Source organism: Achroia grisella, unplaced genomic scaffold (genome assembly GCF_030625045.1).
Source record: "Achroia grisella isolate CSIRO2021 unplaced genomic scaffold, CSIRO_AGI_Agris_v1 utg640, whole genome shotgun sequence".
In the NCBI taxonomy this organism is placed as follows: Eukaryota; Metazoa; Arthropoda; class Insecta; order Lepidoptera; family Pyralidae; genus Achroia; species Achroia grisella.
The window spans coordinates 3480740-3503498 of NW_026712977.1; the positions used below are offsets into that span (position 1 = coordinate 3480740).

At 31.6% G+C, this 22759-nt stretch overlaps 1 protein-coding gene across 1 annotated transcript in view; it reads right to left on the bottom strand.

Annotated features, from left to right (window-relative positions):
- The window catches only part of LOC131849111 (dynein axonemal heavy chain 5), a 45791-nt gene extending 28948 nt beyond the window's left edge, over positions 1-16843 (bottom strand). Inside the window, exons 1-17 of the mRNA XM_059199104.1 lie at positions 16727-16843; positions 9344-9481; positions 8990-9261; positions 8717-8901; positions 8384-8544; positions 8069-8185; positions 7369-7650; positions 6850-7174; positions 6412-6635; positions 5904-6051; positions 5056-5237; positions 3845-4048; positions 3030-3303; positions 2697-2751; positions 1867-2006; positions 1304-1452; positions 563-695 (exon numbers count right to left, since the gene is read on the bottom strand). Of these exons, the coding sequence (XP_059055087.1) occupies positions 563-695; positions 1304-1452; positions 1867-2006; positions 2697-2751; positions 3030-3303; positions 3845-4048; positions 5056-5237; positions 5904-6051; positions 6412-6635; positions 6850-7174; positions 7369-7650; positions 8069-8185; positions 8384-8544; positions 8717-8901; positions 8990-9261; positions 9344-9481; positions 16727-16843 (3106 nt within the window). The remainder of the gene's footprint in view (positions 1-562; positions 696-1303; positions 1453-1866; positions 2007-2696; positions 2752-3029; positions 3304-3844; positions 4049-5055; positions 5238-5903; positions 6052-6411; positions 6636-6849; positions 7175-7368; positions 7651-8068; positions 8186-8383; positions 8545-8716; positions 8902-8989; positions 9262-9343; positions 9482-16726) is intronic.
- Between the last annotated feature and the right edge of the window lie 5916 nt (positions 16844-22759).

Sequence of the window (22759 nt, forward strand, 5' to 3'; positions counted from 1 at the left end):
TATTATATTAAGACTGAAAATTGTACCAACGTAACGTGTGTCGTAAGGTTGATAATTGTCGGTGTAATTTTATATATAGGGATAGGAAATGCACGTGGAGTAAATAACTACTGCGCATGTTCAAAATTTGAGAACAAGGGGTAAATATCGACAAACTACCAGGCTGTAATAAAATACAAGCAGCGTCACGATCTGAGACTAATGACGTCAACTATAGACTGAGGGTATTTCAGTACGTACATATACAAAAGTTTACGAGTAAACTAAAGTTTAATAAGTTTCATCAGCAAGGTATTTTGTTGAAATCGGATTCCTTATTGGAAAACATAGATATTGTTAACATCAAAACATGATAGGTGCTCATAGTATTAACAAAGTATTAGTAATCAACCAGACACCACTAATTACTTTATTTAAAATAGAAATATTTTTTTTACATTTCTATAAATAAGTTATAAGGCACTTTTTCTGCAACCGAAAAGGTTTAGGCCTGGGCTACTCCGTGTGCATTTCAATATATTGATTATACATTGAAGATTAAATATCTGGTCTTAGAACTTACCATCATCGGCTGGCTCCGTAGAAAACTGCTTGATGATTAGGTCCAGTGCCCTACGTGTGACCCTGATTAAAACATCCACCACCTTTCGGCTGTAGTATCTTCTCATTTCGCTTACTGCATTTTTCACCATTTCCTACAATGTTCATATAATACATATTAAATACTATTATACATAGTTGAGCTTGCCAGTTCGTACCTGTATAACTTCTTAGCTTAAAATGTTTTAAGATTATGATTTTGTTTTATTTATATTGGAATATAACAAACATAAAATTTATCCTCCTGTAAAGAGGTAAAAACGTCGCATATTAAAGTTTTATTTGACTATCTAACCTAATACATATCTAATTCGATTTTAACCAATTTCAGTAGAACAAATCCTTGTATTACCTATACAAGGTTTCTCGCACTAGCATTCCCGTATATTATTGAGATTTGTCTATATTTCGCACTAAGATTGCATAATCATAGTACTGTCGCCGTTTCGTAGAATGTATCCAGTGATAGTCAAAACCTTGATCCATCGTAACGGCAATGTTATATTATATGTATAACAACTGACTAAATATTATTTAGTATATGTACATCATACTTTAATTCGTTGTAGAAGATAACGTATGGTATTGTAAAATATTATACTATGACGTATACGAAATATTGTTTCTATTTTTATTTTACAAAATATCTGTGAATCGCCTGGCAGCAGAATATAAAGTATTAGGTCTCAGCTACTTGCTATACCTGCATGCCTTTTGATAAACCACCAGCAGGAGTGGAGAGAAGTCTATGCGGATTCTCGAAGCACTCCCAAACAGCTGACCAGTCCTGCTGACCGCTGGACGTTGATTCATTTGCTAAAGAGGCTGTGCCGCTGCCTCCCGCGGTCTCGTCTGAAGAATATATTAAGAATATATGTAATATATATCCGTTTTCAAATTGTATATCCATTTTTTCATGGATACATTTGATCGTTCGTTGATTTTAATAGTTAATAACTATACAATTTGAAAAAGGATAAATAGTATTGGAGAAAAGTAGAATATAATTATTTTTTGTAGTAATATGTTATAACGACAAATAAATAATATTTTTTCTCAATATACCTGCCTGTCATAGAAATTGAATATGTTCGTAATTCATAGATTGAATTATTTTATTATTTTTTTCTAATATCCTCAGCAAATGTGATTCGTCTTAATAAATAGTTTAATCGGGTTCAATCGGGTATTAAAAGATACGTTAAAAATGTATTGAGTATATTTTGAACCAGAAAGCATATAAGTAATATTCAGTATCTTATCAACCTTCGGCAATTAGGAACTCGAAGTCCGGATTGATTTCGGTAGGTTTAATTTGCTGAGCAGCTTTCTTCACGAGATCCAAAACCTCTTCTACAGCTTCTTCCACCATTAGACTTTTACGATTCAACTCAACACACGCATTCCTGTTGATTGTTCAGTATATTATTTACTTGCTACTCCCCCGATTCGCACGGGTGTACATGCATTATTATATCTATAAACCTTCATCTTGAATCACTCTATTTATTAAAAAAAACCGCTTCAAAATTCGTTGCGTTTTAAAGATTTAAGCATACATAGGGACAGGCAGCGACAACGACTTTGTTTTATAGTATGTAATGATAATGATATTTATTACTGATGCGTTATGTACATTAGAAATTGTACTGTAACATTCACATACAGTCAGTGCCTCAGTTTTATAATAATCATAACCGTGGATATTCACATTCTTCTAGTCTTAAGCTAAGCAGATTTTGTGTTTTTAGGCTATATATACAACTGATACAAATACCATTTTTAATACATTCATAATATACAAAGAAAACACTCAGATCGATACAAATAATGCAAATGTTTGCATGGGACGAGGAATCGTACCTGCGACCATTGGAAATAAAGCGGTGTGCTAAACCGCTAGAGCACTGAGGCCGTCAGCAGTATGTGCCTATTCTTCTCAATAAAGAAGAACATGAAACACACAGGTGAATAAAGCATCCCCTAAAATTATATTGCTTCTTCATTAGGTACTTTTGTAGATTGCATATAATCCATTTTACTAAGATAAAGTCACTATTTATTAATATTCATTGTATGTACAATGGAATACATACCGACACCCCGTTTCGACGATATCTATAAATTCATCCATGGACCAAGGTGTTTCTTCTGCAAAAGATTTAAGAAATACATATTTATATATAATAATAATAACGCTGGACAATACGACATAATCTATCGTATAATCATATATTCTATATATCCTAATTTTAGGGAGTAATAGTATAATTAGTTTCTTGATAAACTCCGTGTGAATTTGTCATTATAGGCTAACTGACCTAACCTCATGCTCATCTTATCATATCTTCATTGATCCACGCCAGTCTAAACCATTAGCGAAAGTAGGTTTTATTTTGAATTAAAAAGTTATTATTCAACATTATTACCTGGTAAACATATCAGTGTTACTTCTTGCATGCCAGACAAGACGTAAATTATTCTGTTCGTGTATATGTCATGGACTCTAGTTACGAGAACGTCGAAGCATTTGATGGCCGCATTTGCGCGGTCGATGAATTCCTGCCAGTCTTCACTGGTCCAGCTCACGGAACGAAGACCGGGAAGCAGGAGTGAAGAAAGGCGGACCACTTGTGGCAGAAAGAGAGGACGTACTTCCAACATTACACGGCGAACTGTTCGCAGGTAGTCCTCTAGAAGAAACTAAAGAACAAAGAACACTAACAGAGTTGTATCTTACAAAATTTACGCAACGTTATCAAAAATATTACACTCAATTAGAAAAAAACAATTTTTAGGTAAATGTTTATAACCACATAATATACCATTGTCCGCGATTCGAGATGTATAAGATATAATAATCAACCGGATAAATAGTTTAGTTATTAATATATCCATATCAATTGCCATCCCCAATATATGTTTGCCAAATTTTAAAACAGATTGAATTGTAAACATAACGAAAAAAATATATAAGAATAACGTATTGTTTTCTAGGAACTTTCACCTATGTACGCAGTATAACTAACTTACCCATAGCAGAAATACAATAATTTATATTTCTTATAAAGATTATGACAAACCTAATCAAAGATAGTACAAACAAATTTCCTAAAAACTTTTTTTGCGGCAGTCAGATAATATTAATTATTATCAACCCACTGTACATTTATTTTATCAAATATACAATACGTATAATAAAAGAAAACAAATTTTAAATGTATATTAATAATAATAAAATAACCTGTAAGGAATCGTTGATAAGTGTAAAATAATTTTTCTTTGCGTATAGAGAGTGGCACACGATAGGTAGTTGTATGCCCATCTTGACGAGGCAGTCGGATTCCCTGATAAGGAGTTTGATGGCGTGATCCAAGTTCACGCTGATGCAGCCACTCTCGTCGATCTTCAGTAATGTGTTGCTTAAACTATCGTCCACGTCCCATAACTTTAATAAAATATAAAGTCAAAATTATACATTCAAGTAATAATCGAAATTTTACACTACTTATGCTATGCAGACATAACTTTGTATCGATGTATTTTGTAAAGACCGTCGCGGCTACACGTCAATTTATTATACATAACCTAACATTAAGGCAGACTACTAGGAATACAGAATCTACTGACATATACCGTAGTATTTTTCAATGATGTAAACAAGTATTCTACTTCATTAAATTAAAAAACATGCAACCTCCCCGTTAAAACATGAACCATAATTTAGAAATGTAATATAATTTATATTATTACAAACATCTTTTCGCCGTCATCTAATGTATTGTATGTATTTGTTAAATTAGATGCTTTTACTGTTACATAATGGCTGCATTACAGTAGATATAGTACATCAACAGCTTTCTCAAGAGGTACAAGTGGACCTTAGGTTTCTATATAGAGATGTCAGTTAGCCCGCTTATTATTTTTCTCTATCTCTTATTTGTTTGTACAAGGCAGGATCGTTTAATAACATCTACGAGAGCATGCTTTGTATAAACAGAAATACCTCCTCACTGCCATACAAAGACTATAGAGCGATAAGCAGGAAATTAAAAGCCTATGTTTGCCTTTAAAACCGATTTTTTTATTTTACTGGAATGACAGTAAACAGACAGAATATGTCAGCCTGTAAACAAAAAGTCGTCAAGTGATTCCCTTTTATGAGTTACCTGGAGGACGAAGCTTTCATGTTTACGTACACAATAATTTTACTACTAACTCAACAAAAAATACTGCTTACCATTTAAAAATCTTATAACATTTTCTAGGCTTGCTGGAAGAAATCTCTTTTTAGAGATAAGCTCACTCATATATTATATTTATTATATCACTGTTTATTTTTCCTATGTGTGTGTACAATAAAGTTTAAATATTAAACAAAGAAATATATAGGGTAAAGGTATGTGAGCAGACGACTTTGTACAGTCTATCACGGTGTATGATATTAACACTCACATTCTGATTCATCCAGACGGCTCGCATGGTTTCCTCGTAGTTGTGTATGAGCGACCTGGTGTTGGTATACTTGCGCATCATGTCGGCAGCCGCCGGCAGCGAGCGCAGCACCGGGTGAGCACACACACTCTCCACAGTTTCAGTCATATTGTGCATCAAACAACGCGACCATTTAATACGACCTGCATTGTACAATACAATTTAGTAACAAATTATTGTATTTTCACTTTATTTATATATTTATCTTTTGTATATCTGACCCCACGAATTCTGTTCCGTCTCAGAACTATCAAAGGTACTTTGAAGCTTTGTTACGAAATAAACTGAATGGACCAAGAATGAACCGTTTCTAAGCGAAGATAAAATTATTTTTTAGTATTTTCCATACCATTTTTTCATTCTTTCATATTTTCTCACCACTTCTAAATCTTTCTTGGAGTTCTACAAACATTTCTAAACCAAATTAATAAACGTAATTTTATTTTAAAATATAACATTACTACGATCTACCGTGATTCATATAAATAAAAAATGATACAGTGTATCATGTAAAGGCTATTATCATTCCATATTAGTCGTCAAAGCAAGTATAAAAAAATACTGAATATATATATTAAACAATTACAGTGATGGTTTCCCTTTGCAGTATTATAATGCGATATAAGACACGAATAACATTGTCGTGTCATACAAAAATATTTTTATATGTATTATCCAAGAACATGCATTATTTACGAGATATATCGAAAGTTTTAGCCAATTATGTAGTCACGAATAGAATAGTCACCAATAAAAAAATTTAACTTCTTAATTTTCTTTTCTTTTAATTTTATATATACCGTACTAACCTGCGACTGGCGAGTAATTTCTAGGTAGCGGTGGATCCTCTTTTTGTCTTTTAAACATTTTCATTATTTTATCCACCTCCTTTTCGCAATACCGCAGTACTCGGTCGTACTTTTCACTCAGTTTCGTAATTAGAATTTTTTGACTAACCTGTAATAACAAAAGTATTATGATTGTATATCGTAATGAATACTAATATTATTTATCCACATCTTTAAACGCTACTTGTCTTAGCTTACTATAAATAAAACTTCCGAGATAGTATTATAGAGCCTGTATGCATCTGTTTGTGAATTTTTCTGCATATTATATGCATGTTTTTAAAGCTATGTATCATTACACACACATACATATAGCTAAAGCATCATCTAAAGCAGTTATATTACTCCAAATTTGAAATGGGTAGCATTAATTATTTCTCAAATAGCTGTCACTTCTATAGCTAGTAAATATGCATATTAATATTTTAAACACAACAGAAATATATATGCTTCTTAAACGGTCACTTACTTTTTCAAATCTAGTCAGGAACTTAATACCCTGCGGTGTTTCCCATACGCTTGAGAAGTTAATTTCTATTGTATTTCCTATTGATTCGCGAAGTGCATTTGTCTTTTCCTCAAATATCCGGTAGTCTTTGTCAAACTCGTTGTTTCTATAGTCTAGGTAGTCGTATTGACACGTAGTCACTGCTTTCTTAGCCTCTCCGAATGTATGCATGGCCTCTTCCAAATCTGCATGCAACGTAAGCAGAAAAAGTAATTTATAAGGATTATATTCCTATTATTTCCCAGTAATAGTATTAGTAACTAATATTATGTTTAATAAATAAATATTAATATCTTTACGTAAAGTTTACCTTAGATTTAACTTGAAAATAAATGCGTAATATATTTTCTTAAATATTAGTACCTAAACTAATTATTGTAAACAAATTTGATATTTTACCTTCTCCCAAGAGTAATCCTTCCATTCTTTTCTCAAATAGATTATTGTAATCGTCCATAAGGTCAAATATAGCGATAATCTTGTTTAACCTTTTACAAAACGTGTCGAATTTACCGAAAACATAATTCTCTGAGAAACTGAATTGCTCCGTGTTAGGTAGAAATGGTTGATTCTTTACAAATAAATAGGTTTCTCTGTAGGTCTTATTAAGGTTGATGCAGTGGATTAATTTTTCTCTAACTACAGGTCGATCTTGTGACCATATGGTCTCTTTGAATCGACACGTTATATATTGTTTGCAGGTATCAATCATTTGGTTCGTAATCTGTAAATGAGTTTGATTATATTGATTGTTTTATTTATTTGATTATATTTCAATGAGAAGTAATAAGAATAAGGAGAAAAAAATAAGAAATGGACAGTCACATAGATTTAGATATTGAACGAATAGACAAGTTAAATAAAGATCTTTAACTAACAACGTAAGAATCGTTTTAAGCAATTTTAATATAAACTTACCTTCACCATCAATGAAGAAATCCTCTCTGAAGTATTATAAAACTGTGATACGCTGTGAATCAGTCTGACTGTTTGCAACAAGCTCAGTATGGAATCTTTAATTTTGACTGGGTCATCCAAATACAGAGAATGGCAACATTTTTCCATGGCTTGAATGAATTTGGCATTGTCTTTGGCTTCATTATAACAAAACGTTATCTTGTGGTCTGTATCTCGCCAAATCCTTATGACTTTGGAATTTGATAGTTGGAGACACGTTAGCGTTAGCTGAACTTCTGAATCCTACAACATTATTACATTTTAATACTGCCGGAAAGAAAACTCAAAGCCTACTGTCCTATTGTGATATTGAATGACACAACAATAATCGTATATAACGATATCAATCATTCAAGGTTATCAGAGGAAATCTTATATTTATTTATTTATTTCATTCAAAAACATTACCATATAATATTTACATAGAATAATTAGTGTTTGCTAAAATGCCTTAACTAGCTGCTAGAATTAGTGTACACATTTTTTAAAATTGTTATTTAATAATTGTACAATAAAATTTTTATTCTAAAAAAACTGCATAACCACTCTATAATTAATTAAACATTATATATCTAATAAAACATAATTAACAGAGCAGCGTTGCTATACTGTATGCAATTACTATGCTACAGTACAAATTGATAGATTTGTATATACGTACTTGTAAGTAGGAGACTAGCTGTGAGAATTGAGCTCCTCTCTTCTTCCAATACTCCAGTTCATCTTGAGGTCCGCTTGAGTCCACTTCTCGTCGAAGTTGTTCGCTTTCACTCAGTATCTAATAGAAAGGAATAAATAATCTTTATTAAATAAAACACTTTTAAATAAATTTTATTTTTTACTTTATCACTCATTAGGAACGCAGACTCTCTAGAAGAAGAATAAGCAAGAAATTAAGAAAGAATATGCAAAAATGTACAATAATTTGATAAATCAAATGCAAATTACTTTGCTAAAAGTCATCATTTTTATTTACCTCCATTACTTTCTTTATCCATTCGGTTACACGATCCTCCAACATAGTTATTGTATTGGGATTCTTAGTCATTTCTTTTAGTTCACTGGGATCTTGAATATCTACCATATGCGCTTGGCCATCATCGAATAAATTTGTTTGATTACAGACATCCTCGCATACTGTCGCAATTGCAAATAGTTATATAATGTTAACAATCTAATTTATTATGTGAATACTATGGAACGAAATTAATATAGTGCTCTATTTTGTACAATTCATATAATTGCTATTTAAATCATTTGAATATTCCATTGAAGCATTAGTTTAACATGTAGTGAACTAACAACTGACCTTTCAACGCACTGCAAAAGGACCTCAACCCCGGCAGCAGTTGATTCTTCACTATAGGAAATTTGGTTTCGTCTTCATCACCATCACTACTAGGATGTGCCAGCGCGTTCATATATACATGTTCCATTACTCTTTCTATAGCCGTCACTAATCCTACTTTTTCGGCGTTTAAAATACCACAAAATCTAGAAAGGCAAAATGTACAAAGTTCTTTACTAACAATAATAATAACTGAAATGATATTACATATATATGATTACTAAATTTACTAACAAATCTTTATGAAATCCTTCTTCTGGGAGTTGTTTACTGACATTAATTCTAAACATGTAAATACATATTCCTGTAAATCTCACATCCCAGCCATCTGATAGGAACAGCTTCTTCTTCAAGGTAACTTGAGGAGGTGGTTGCTTCCCCTGGCCTTGTTGTCGAGGTTTACCAGCGTCACCCTGTGATCTTTGTTCCACTTCCTCCACATCTTGATAATACCAGAGAAGTTTATTTCTCATGTGCGGGAGGAATAACTGATTGATGTCATCCAACTGAGAAGAACAAATCATACATTGTTGAGCCAGACACTTCATGTACATACATAATTTTTACCTTAGTCAGATTGGATCTCACCATGTTCCCTTCGAAAACATGGTCCATTATAGCATGCCGTGGTAAACCTGTGCCGTCTATCAGAAGTTGGAATGTGAACTCCAACCTGGGGTCCATTTCCCCCCTTCTCGCTTTGCGCTCGCATTCTTCTCGCCTTTTCTACAAAACATAATTACTCTTTTAAAAGAACGCCTCAATTACTTTCTTTTAGACTTTTTTTACGTATATTTTTTTAATATTTTTTCTGATTTGTTTGAAAGACTACAGCGGATAACTCAGGACGTACTAAATATTCATGACGGTGATATTAAGCAGACCTGAAGCAAATCCATAATATCTTCTTCTTCTTCCTCACTCGACCCAGGCTTAATACCTTGGACAAACATTTTTACTAAACGTCTTTTAGAGTATTAACTTCCGCGTGATTATATAAATTTGATAACTCCAAAACCGATGCTATTACTTTGTGAAATACAACCTACTGTCTCGACATGTTTAAAATTTCTGCTACAGTAAACATTCGAGAACGATAGCTGGTATTAGCGTGAGAAATTTTTCGTTTTGTTGTATATATGCCTTGGATGTCTTTGAAAAGTTTTCAGTTGACTTATTGCCTTCTTGTATTGCCTCACGTTCCACGAGAGAACTATCCAGCGACAAACGCTGCACAAGAATAGGCGAAACTATTGTTGTAATATGCAAATTAAACGGACAAGTAGAGAGTGTCATTATAAGGGAAGGGGGTGGTACGGCGTCGCACTTGCTTGTACTAATCCTGTAGGTAGCACGCAATGTTTTCAACCCGGTTGTCGTTGATTAATATCCCATGGTGTAAGGCGCCAAGTTATAAATAGGTACCTATTGTGAACAGCAGGTCATTGTCTAGCTATAATGGTGTAATGATTTTTTAATTTTATTTCGTTTTTGTAATTTACAGAGTAGGTAAATTTAAAAAAATGGTAATTACTGTAATATTCTGCTTTATAAAATTTTTAATTAATATTTTTATACTGTTTCATATACAATCTATGGCAGTAGTTAAACATAGTACTCGTAATTTATAAACCCTTTAAAATTCAAGTTCAGTATATGTATATGCAATACATTTGCACGTCTAATAATTTTCAGTAAATATTCATTGTAGGTATTTCGGAGTAATTTCTATTAACAACTCATGGTAATGGTTCCAATACATAATTTTTAATTGTGGGGGAGGACATGATTACTCTATAAACGAGTAGCTTTCTGGGACCGCTTTCGGAAAGTGGGAGGGGTTGTACAACCCCTCCTTATTATGTACTATAGCAGTAGATAGTGGTTTAGCGGTTTAGCACACCTCAATACTTGTGATGGTTACGGATTAGATTCCTCGCACAATACAAATATTGGTTTTTGTGATGACAACTAAAAATATTATTGTAGTATCCTTATATTAGATATAGACGAGATAGCGTGTAAATAATAACAACGACGCGCCGGTTTATTAAAGAACCATAGCCACAATTCTTATGATTAATTATGTTACATCATGAAATTAGACTAATGAAAGTTGTCACGAAGACCTCTAAGGTACCATTTAGGTCCCAATGTTAGTCATTTCGCTTTTGATGAAACTTCGTTCTTTGTTAGTTACATCACCTAATAAGTAGTACCATTGTACTACGTCTTGGTAAAAAACTAATACTTTGTATTAGTTTTTTAGCAAGACCACAAAACAACAAAATATTGCTGGCAACATCAACAAAATATTGTTTGTCGAGGCCTAAAAACCATATTTGCTGCCTAAAGTACCAGGGACACATAAAGGCGAAGAGGTTGCGAGCGATCGAATACATTGAAAATGAACGTACTACAAGAACTGTAGAACTGGTAGAACCATAGAAGACCGAAGATATAAATTCAGAACTTAATTAGCAGTCGCGAAAAATTATTTTTATTTTAAGGTTCAATCAAACCTTATATCTATATATTATTTTAATAATTGATAAATTTATTTACTTTAATATTTATAAAACATTATTGTATTAATAGAAATAAAAATAATGTACTTTTCATGTTTGTTTTTCATTAAGTTCCATAAATATTTGACTAATAAAAATCGCAGTGTTTGCCGCCTGCCACGCCTTTTAGTATACCGCCTGGGACTTTCTCTGTAATCTCCATGCTACGTCACCGGTCGTTCGTCCTCCGTGTCTACTGCTGCCATTAGTTATAATGGTTAATTATAAATATTGTTATACATATTTATATTCATTTAGCCACACGAAAACTGTATACTTTACAAAGGCATTTTAAAATCAGTTTTTTGAAACATTCATTTTATACAGAACAGCATACTTTGAAAAATAAACAGAACAGAAATAAAAATTCCAGTATAATTCACACAGCGATCTAGTTTTAAATTATAAGCAAAGCTTGGACTACGTATAGTTAATAAATAACTAACCGAAATAGTTAATTAATTATTTTAGTATAATTCCAAGCAACTTTTTTGTACCTTGTAGTTTGTACCTTACTTCCAATGAGCCTTCATTGAAAGAAACGTATGCTAAACCGCTTCGTTAAGGCCTTTAGAATCATAAGACTTTTCTTCTTTGAATCTAGCTATAAATATTATTATTTTGTATCTATTTAATTATTTGAGTATGTATATTTATGTTTCCAATACGTATTTATACGTTTACAGCCATTTTATACATGTATTTATTTATTTTTTTATTGTTTTCACTGGGCATAAGTTAATTCCTTACTATCGTTAATATTATTTTCCTTTTGCTACACAAACAGCGTTATTTCGAAAATATCTCTATCTCGTTCTATTTCATGCATGCAGTAGCTATCTAGTTGACCTCAAGTGTCTATCGATATCGGATCGATCAATTTGCTCTTAAATTTACACACATTTAGTCAGACCATTTAGAACTTCATTTGATTTAGTCGTTACATTAAGTTCAATCGAACTATGTATATATTTAACGAACTTCTGTGTATTATAACAGTATCTAGATCAGAGTTTTATTTAAGAACTTAAATTTATTGAAAAATATATACGTTATACTAATATTATTCAATTATTATACAGTTGAAGTAATATACAAATATTACTCCAATATGATATGATTTCCAACATTCTTATATATGAATATTGGGAAATAAAGGTAGAAATGTATCGTAGCGTAGCGTAGTGTATCTACAGTAATACCTATTGTAAATTAGATTCGATCTTGAAGAATTTTGAAAATAAGACACAATTGTATCACGAATACGGATATCACTATTTTATTCTCTCTATTTTTCGTTTGGTATTTTTGTACACAAAATGTGACGATGACAATCACATCGTACATATATTAAATTAAAAATGAAAAAACATAAAATCAGACCCAGAACAATAACTTGTCTGCATTGGAAGCTGGCTCAGTCAATATTTTATGGAATACTCCTATGTCTATCCTATTAACTTTAAAGCTTCGATGATACTCGTATATTCTCTTTTAGATGCATTACAACATCCCTCAAAATATGACGACTGATTATTTCTCAAAGCGTCAAAATTAGGGGATGTCATTTTTTTTACGTCACTTCATTAGCAATTTTATTTAACGTACATAATGTATCCGGAATTTACTTATGAGATGTTCTTAATCAATAGTGATTAAGAACATTATAAAAAAAAGATAAAGACGACGACAGTTTCCCGCTAACGGATAATAATAATTGCTTATTATGGTGAAGTTTATAAGCTAACCGTTATGTGACTCGTGTATTACCCTGTCTTTCCCCAGGTGTACATAACTGTGTAGATAAATCTTGTGTAATATATAAAAACATAATATAATAGTCTTTCGTCAAATCGGTGCAAAGGTTTCAAGTTTACTTTAACCAGAAGAGAGAACGGATTTAACAAAATCTGTTTTCTCATTAATCTACAATCATTGCGACATCTACTTAAATACATGTGATACCATGCGTGGCCAAAATTGATAGCTAAATTGCTATACTCGTCGACATGTCGACTTGACTACTATATTCTATCCTTATAAAAGTTATAGCCATGCTTTGCAGAAATAAATATTATAATCGCTAAAATCAGTCTGTCTGTTACCTATTCAGAATTAAATGTCCGACAGATCTTAATAATATTTGGCGTTAAAATTAATTGATTATCAGTAGGATTGGCATAATAAGAGCCCTTAAAATATGTTTTTTTTATCTAAATTATACGTTATAAAAACACGTTGGCTAATAACGCATAATTTTAAACGAAATTTTTAATTGCATAAAAAAGGAATGAGTTAATCTTAAAAGAGACATATTTTTATAACATTATTAACATTTAAAGGAGAACAAATCCTTCATATTTTTTTTGCGCAACTTTTACGTAGCGCCGTCTTAATGAATTTTATTTAGCCACACTTTTCATTGCAGCTCCGCTGCTATTTCTCGTAGCTTGATTACGTCTTTATAATATTAGTATACTTATGTAGATAATATTAATCTATTAGGAAATAGCACTTAAAAATATCGCCAAACTTACAAAATTACTGATGGCTTTACCAAGCACAGTCAGATCCATTTTGGCAAATAAATAACACCCCACAAAATTCCGCTTAATGACTCTTTTAGAAATGCACAAAAAACGTGACAGTCATTTCAATACTATTCGTAAACTGATCGAACTCCTTTATAGTGCGTAGGAATAATATAATACAATATTTAAACGATAAAATCGTTGAATGCGTGCAAAAGAAATGGCAAGACTAACCACAATTGTACGAAATATTTGTAGACGCCAGCGCTAGCTTACACATCAGAATTTTTATGCTCACATGTAGAACGATAAGATCATTCGTTATTAGTGACATTTTGCACGAAAGCGGTGTATCAAAAAGTTTTACTATTATTTTTGTCGCACGATGACAACGTCACGCTTGTAACCAACCACTAGTAGGTACTTGAGGAATAGAGCTCCGCATGAAATCTTTGTTTTGTAATATTTCTAAAGCCGAGGTATTATATGAGGACTATAGGTAATGTATTAAAATTAAATAAAATGTCGGAAGATTTATGTTATGTATATAAATATATATACATATCACCAACCGATTAACAGCGTTATTATATTATTTATCATCATCATCATTACATAGGTAGTATAAAATAAAGTCACTGTTGCTGTTTATCCCTATGTATGTTAAATCTTTAAAACTACGCAATGGATTTTGACACGGTTTTTTTAATAGATAGAGTGATTCGAGAGAAGTTTTAGGAGGAGGGCCGAGTAGCCATAGTAGCCATTCCAGTTAGTTACATTTTGATTATTAACTTAATAAATAAGTTAATAATCAAAATGTAATTAACAAGATAAATAAATTAGACTCTATAAATTAGAAACTAATAAGATAAATAAATTGAAATTTAAACGTTCATTAAAGTAAATAAAGTTAAAATTATGTAAGATTTTATATGTAGGTATTTATTAGTAGGTAATATCTGTAATATTATCTTGTCTGTGGTAATAGTATGTAATCTATATAGGTATACATGTTTGTAGCATTACATTTCTTATTTCTTAGGAATAGAAAAGTAAATATATACTATAAAAAGCAATAGATATATATAACATAATTTTATTACATAGTTACCTATATTTTATTTTAATCATGAAACTATTTAAGTAAAAGTAGAGACGGGCCTTGTGTGAATGACCCTGACCTGTGTTTTCCCTAGGTAACAAACAGCCTGTGACTATTTTACAAAATTTCTTTTTTTTATAATTTTTCATATTAGACGTTCATATTAGAATTTTTCATATTAGATTTTGCAAAACATCTTGCAACACCATAAGTGTTGCAAGATGTTTTGCAAAATCTAAAGGAGGTACATACTTAAATATTTATTGTAAAATTTTACTTCATTGTAAAATTTCCACATAACTGAAGTTGATAAGTATCCTATTAACTATAAACTGAATTATATTTATCTTTACCTACCTTCATGTCCGGATTCATCTTGACAAATTTAATTTGAAAACAATTGGAAAATCTAAAATCACGCGCTAAAAACGACTCTCACAATACATAATTACAAACTATTATAATTAATTAATGAACTAAAAAAAACAAAACAACAAAAGTGACGGATTAAAAACTTAAATGGGCGGGCGAAAACGCACTAACCCATTTCCGCGTCTTTCGCGGATTGGTATCGGAATGTTTTTTCTCCAAGTATTCAACTGATTCGTGTCAATTCCATGCCATGACATGTTCGATGGTATATTACGTAGAATAGGGTAATTTTCTTACAAACAGATTACCATTGCGTGGCCGTAATGAAAGTTTAACTCTTTTTATTGAGAATAGAAATGAGATAGGAACTGATAGCAATCTGAATATTGTATTTAATTTAATAGAATGGAATCATGATGGCTCCACTTTAAAATCAGAGTTGACAGTGGCTGGATAGAAGCTTTGTAAGTAAGTAGTATTAAGTTCGTTTTAAAGCTAAATAATTTCTGTCCTCATTATTATTTAATTTATATTTTTATAAGAGATTATATTTTGGACAGACCAAATGAATTGACAAAATACAATTTCGAATATCTATTTGTTCAGCGATCCATCAATTTATTTTTTTTAGAAAAATACTTTAGTAAATTGTAAATTGTCGATTCCTTATAGTACCTGTCAAAGTTAAGTTAATAGTTATGAAAGTGACAACAGATTTAAATATATAAGTACGCAACATTTTAATTTATTATGTATATATTTACATATATGACATTTATTCACCCTATATTATACCATCTGGTTGGCAATGTAGATAATTTCGTAGCATCGTATATAGCCAGTATTAGACGTATCGGTTAGGTGACGATCAATCAATATGTCTGACCTTTCAATTAGCAAAGTTAATTCACGGCTTCACAACAGTGGACGTTCTAAATTGTACCTCAAGATTCGTTTAACTTGGTTCTGATAAATTTTACAACTGTTTTTAAAGGCTCTTTATACTACTTAAATATAAAATATAATTTAAATTCGTTGTATATTGTGTTGTACATTTTCTCATGATTAATGAATATACAGATTAATATTGTCGTTACTGCATCCCAATGAATATTTTTGTGTTAATTTACCACGCAGATTTTATTATATATCAGATTTTGTTATATTTATAAATGTGAATTAAAGTAGCACATGAGATACACAATGACTGTATACCATTACTATGCCACCTTTAATTGCTCCTAGGTATGATCTGAATGCTGATAATTTAATATAAGTGTATCCTTATTACTTCCATTATTAATTATTAATCGATCATTATTAATAATTGTCTCATGTTGTGGATTTTTATAATATTAATAAATTTATAGATTATAAAACTTGGCCACTACTGTACCTCAGTATTCTCTTCATCATCTTCTGTGTTGTTATCATATTGCACAAATGCGTATCGTAGCTGATTTTCAAAATTCTCGCGTGCCTCCGCTTTTTCTTTAGCACTTAATTTATTCATTATTAAAAAGATCACTTTGTTTCATTTGTATTTCAATAAACACAATTTTTTATTATTTTAAATCATACACAGACGTCATTAGTTCATAGGGTTATTTTATAATCAATTAATTAGATCGTATTTCACATTCTAAATGAAATATAGAAATTAAGATAGTTGGCTAGTTGATTAAAATTTTATTACAGAAATAACGCGTTCTATTTTCAACTTTCAAAGTTATGCCAAGTTGTTCACACGCCCCCCATTTCAAAGATATAGGAATGTGGTATGAATTATATTTCGTATCTACTTTGGGTGGCAGCTAACGTGCAACGTGTAAAATTATTGACAAAACAAGCCGAGGTGTTAGCACGTGTTGGGACCGAGAGTGGTACGTGTTCATATAGTCATTAGAGGTATTTTATAGTTCTTAAAACTTTTCAGCTATGGTTCTGTAATATCTTTTAAAGGTATAAAAACTTTGAGTATAGAAAAAGATTAATGTATTTAATTATAAAACAGAACTGTACAATTTAAATAGATATATCGACACTGTGCCATTTTGTTTTCTATATTTCGTTTTTGATTTATATTCAATTCAGAGTTAAACGAGACGAATATATTTCCTAAAGTTTTGAATTTAGTTAGACAAGTTAAACAAGTTGTCGTGAATCCCTAAAATATTGTGTAAAAATAACACATGTTTGGTGCAGGTATGAGCTAGGAGATATATTTATAAGGTATTTCTCAAGGTTCTTCGTAATGTTGACAATGATTTTTATCTAACGTTCAAGGTTTAACTTAGAAATGGTAACCTAAGTACCTAACTCATCGAAATTTTATATAAGACCCAGTAGCCGCCCTGATGTCGTTATGGGTTTCATATATATTTAGATAATATAATACTAGATCTATTTCAGTCTGGTATCAGGAAGAAATTCGTTAACCCATTGAATGGTACCTTGGTACAGTACAGTGAATGATGAATCTTTATGAATAATAATATCTGCTATATATTTATTAGTTTATATATTATTTATAGTTATTTCTACCACAACTCCACTATTCATTTTCATTTCTATATTACTGAAGTGTGCATTTTAGTATTCATATTTTATTTCAGTTTTCAAACCGATAATGAATGAAGCGTCAAACATTTCATAAATCTTTAAATGATACACGATATATAGGTCCTATATTGCAAGATCCTTTATTTGATATTATTATTAGTCAACTTAACTACAATTGAATTATATTTAGCTGAATTAATTTTAATTAAACTTGTGCAGCATGAATTACGTTCCTCTACTACCTACGCCCTGTGAGATATGACCAGAAGTTTCATATATATCTATCAGTGAACCTTCACTGTTTGTCTAACAGATTTGCATTTATCAACTTTACTGCCAAATATTTTAATGGAACTAAAATACTAAATGATTTGATTTCTTCATTGTTAGTTGTGACCGTTATCTATATACCTACCTGAAGAGCAACATAGATTTTTTTATAGTAGACAATGTAATGGTGCTCCCGCTTGCGCAAAAGGTTTCCGCTGGCATTAGTAAGATGAGCATGAGGTCAGGTTAGTTGGTCCACCGTAACAAATTTACCAAGAATTTATCAGGGGGAACCGTGTGACCTCTACACGGTTCCCCCTGATAAATTCTTGGTAAATTTGTTACGGTGCAGCTCAACCTGACATGGTACATTGCTAGCAATAAGATCATCAATCCACATTACTAACAATCCCCTTTCCCCCATAACACAGACATTATGCTGTCGTTACAAGGTAGGTACACTGAAGCTGAAAGAGAGTTGTCCACGCACTTTATAAAAATCAATCTCGGAATTATTAAAAGGTGACAATTTTAATATACTTTTCTACCGTCTTGTGCAAGTGTACCTATTTATTTCTGTTTGAATGGCGAGATTGTAGTCATTACTACTGAGGCATTTAATTAAATTATTTGCGAAATATTGGTAGGTACAGTAGATAAGTTGGTACGTAAAAGTTAACTTACAGGAATTTAGAATAAGAGTATATGAATCTACATCACCACCACCTTTAATTACTAGAAGTCTATATTTAAAACCAATTCCGATCAATTGACATTGATTGAATCAAGCCATGTCGTCTCGTCGTTTAATAACTCTCTAATTGTACACTATTATTCGTGTTAGTTGCACATTTGTTGATCATTTGAAATAGCCGATATTGTATGCGATATATTTAATTTATTTTTAATTTCAACAACAAGAACATATAGTTATCTCTTCTATCCGTACGGGGTAGTCAGAGTAATTGTGCCTAAATAGATACTTTTTGTATAGTGGTACTGAACTATGTAACTGTATCATATTTATTTAAAAATTCCATTTCGATATACTTAAAATATGATTTGTAAACCAGGTAAACAATATCTCTATCTATCTAAATCGATATTTAGATTACATTCGGAAACAGGACTACAGAAAGTTGTAAGAGGTTGCTACTAAAATATACTACGGGAGCAAAGAAACTAGTGCCACAGAATAAATCTTATACGGACAAATAATATTACTTTACTTTTGCAAATACTAAAGAGGCGTAACTACAAATAGAAGCATACACCAAGGTCAATAGATATTTATAGTATGACACATTTTCTTCTTTTTTCTTCACATTTTTTAAATTGTATCCGGAATGGCAAACAAACTGACAGCCTACCTGATGGTAAGCAGTAACCGTCGTCTATAGAATTGAACATTACCATGTGACACCCGCGATACCAAAATGAGTTGCCATTCTAGAGGACTAAGATAACATGCTTTTTATCCTGTAATTTCACTGTCTACCTTTACCTACCTACAATCAAAACTCAGCTTAAAAAGCAAGCTGCTTAAAATGAGACTGACAGTGGAGTATGTAGGCTAATTTTTATAATCTACTATAGGAATGAGTCTTCCCTTTTTGTTATTCTACACTTTCAAGACTAAAGGAAATATTTCGTAAATATACAGACTTATATAACCTTCAGAGTATAACAGTTGATTTGGAAGTGATATATTAAACAGGTTTAATGGGTCATATATATGATATCATATATACGGCGTTAGTGACATAGGTTGACAGGAATTTTTTATATCTTGTACCTATTTTGTCACTAACGCCGTCTAGTGTTATGAATTATTAAGAATTTCGCCGTTTTGCGGACAATTTAAGAATACTTAATAGTAATAATGGAGTTTTGCAATTGTTACTGAACATGTGTATTAATTAGTATAATTAAGGTTATAAGTTATGTTAAGCAATTAAGAATATATAGAATAAATATAGGTATATGGGTACCCATATAGTATTTTATAAATAATACACTTTGCCGCCAACAAAGGTTTATGTAAAACGACATCTACCATATATATTTTACAAAAAAAAGTATTATATTGAAAACCTCTAGGTATATACCTACTATTACAATCTCAAGCTTCTTCATTACCTATTGATATTTCTTCTCACACTCTCATTTTATTTCATTATAACTTTCAACAAAACTATAATTAATTGTATTTGACTGTTTTTTTGAGATAATGTAAATATATTTATTTTGAGAGGAGAAAATTTAAGATTTTTAATTATCGAATCGCAAGCGTCTAATTACTTGTTAATCTATCCCATGCATTTCTATTTCTGTTTGCTTTATACATCTTTTTAGATAGCTATCTACCTACTTAAAATTTATATAAAGTGATAAATTAAAGATTATTTTGTATATTATGTAATTCTTATTCTTAAAGGTACATATCTAGTTATGTATGAGATAATAACAGTTTCATACTGAACCAACGATACTAAGCGTTTCTATATCCTGATATACCTATGCATTCTATAAATGACAAAGATAATTCAACAACGAATAAAATATACCACTATATGTGTGCGTGTCAAGACGTATGGCGTGACATCAGATAATACGAGGAGCACTCGTATTCGACCGTCAACTGTCTACGAATGCGCCACTAGCTACCTACCCACTTACCCGGCTAATCTCCTCTTCAGTCAGTTGCTTAGACATTTTGCCTTCCAAACAAAACTACTACAAACTTATAATGATGCAATTAACTTAATGATAATGTCAAAACACCACAAAATTAATTAGACATATCTAGAAACTAATTGTAAAGGCAACCGAAAAAAAAGTCAGCCGGTGTGCTATGGAGGTAAAAAACAACTGGTACACAATTTACGGGGACGTTTTCCTGAGGTTTATTAAAAGAAGCAGAAAGTGAAGGCAAATTAGAGCAATATGGTTTATTAATGTTAAAAGTAATTTTGTTCGGATGCGGGGGACAGGCCCGTAGTGGCGTGCGGTCACGCGCGCCCGCGACGGCGCGCAGTGGCACCGCGCCACTCACATCGATTCTATGCATTGTCTTATTATTATATTGCCAATGTTTTGTATGATCTCGTCGGGAACCATATTATTATACACATCCTTATCATTTCAACCCGTAACGGCCACTGGTAAACAAAGGCCTCCCACAAAAATCTCCACAAGAATCGGTCCTACGCTTCTCGCATCCCACACTTTGCAGCGATTTTGACCAGATCGATGGTCCACTTAGTTGGGAGGCCTACCCACGTATTGTCACACTACGCAATCCATATAAGATACCATATCCATATGAAATTTGCTATATTTTTACTGCAATGATTAAATGAGGAACTATTAACATAGACGGCGTTAATGGTTTATGCTGGCGGGACACCACTGGACATCCTCCTGTGGTGTCCCACCATGTGATGAGGATGAGGTCGGATCATCGTGCCAAATTAACCAGGAACTTATCACAATGGTTTCCTGGGGGAACCGCGTGGAGGTCGAGCAAGCAAGGATACTGATAGCAATGGGGACCTTAACCCACATTACTAATAAGACAATTCCCCTCCAAAAATTACTGTTAGCCAAAAATAATATGAAGTGAGAATATTTATCACATTGTGGCGAATTCGCCAGGAATTCAATATTTGACGGCCTCGGTGATCAAGCGTTTTAGTACACCGCTTTTATTCTAATGGTCGCAGGATCGATTTCTCTCACGGTACAAACATTTGTATTCATGTATATGTAGGTATGATTGTTTGTAACAGTCTGGGTGTTTATTATGTATGAATTTACAAAAATAAAATTGATAAGGGGGACTAGTAGTAGTATTACTATTACTTATTCAGTGCTACAGAATTGTTGTGAAAATAGTTAGGCTTCTGTAACTTGCTGTAGTTGTATGTCATCTACATATGGTTGTATAAGTAGTGCTGTGCTGGCTAAAAACTAATTTATTTCTGTTAAGTGATTAGTGCAGCCACAGATAAAAAAACTAAGTCACTTTCAATTTATATTAGTTTGGATATGGCCATTTATTTTCTAAATATTACTTATTTAGAGGGGTGCTCGAATTAATAAAACAACATACACTCTCATCAATATATTATATAATATTACAATTGTCTAATCTACAATAATCATACAATAAACTATACCTGTTATTTTTGTATTATCGAGATAAATTTCTAAACATCACAAAACAACACTGTATAATATATTAAAATTATGCATTGTAAACTTTGGTAATATTTACGTATCACATTGTTTAATAATTAGACACAATAATTACCATTTTCAATTTTGTTACACATGCAAAAGGACTCGTAGATAGGTTTTTTAATATTTTTTAAAGTCTATCACAAAACTCGTGAACAGATATCAATTTAATTTAATCACATAAAATATGGTCGTTTGTAAATCTTACACATTTGAGCACTGTTATTAGGAAAACATTATTTTCTTGCAGTCTAATGATAGCACCTAATAAAACAATGGTACAAAACAAATTATGAGCAATGTAATATAATAATAAAGCAATATTATATAGTCATAAAAGTTATAACGGAAGGTT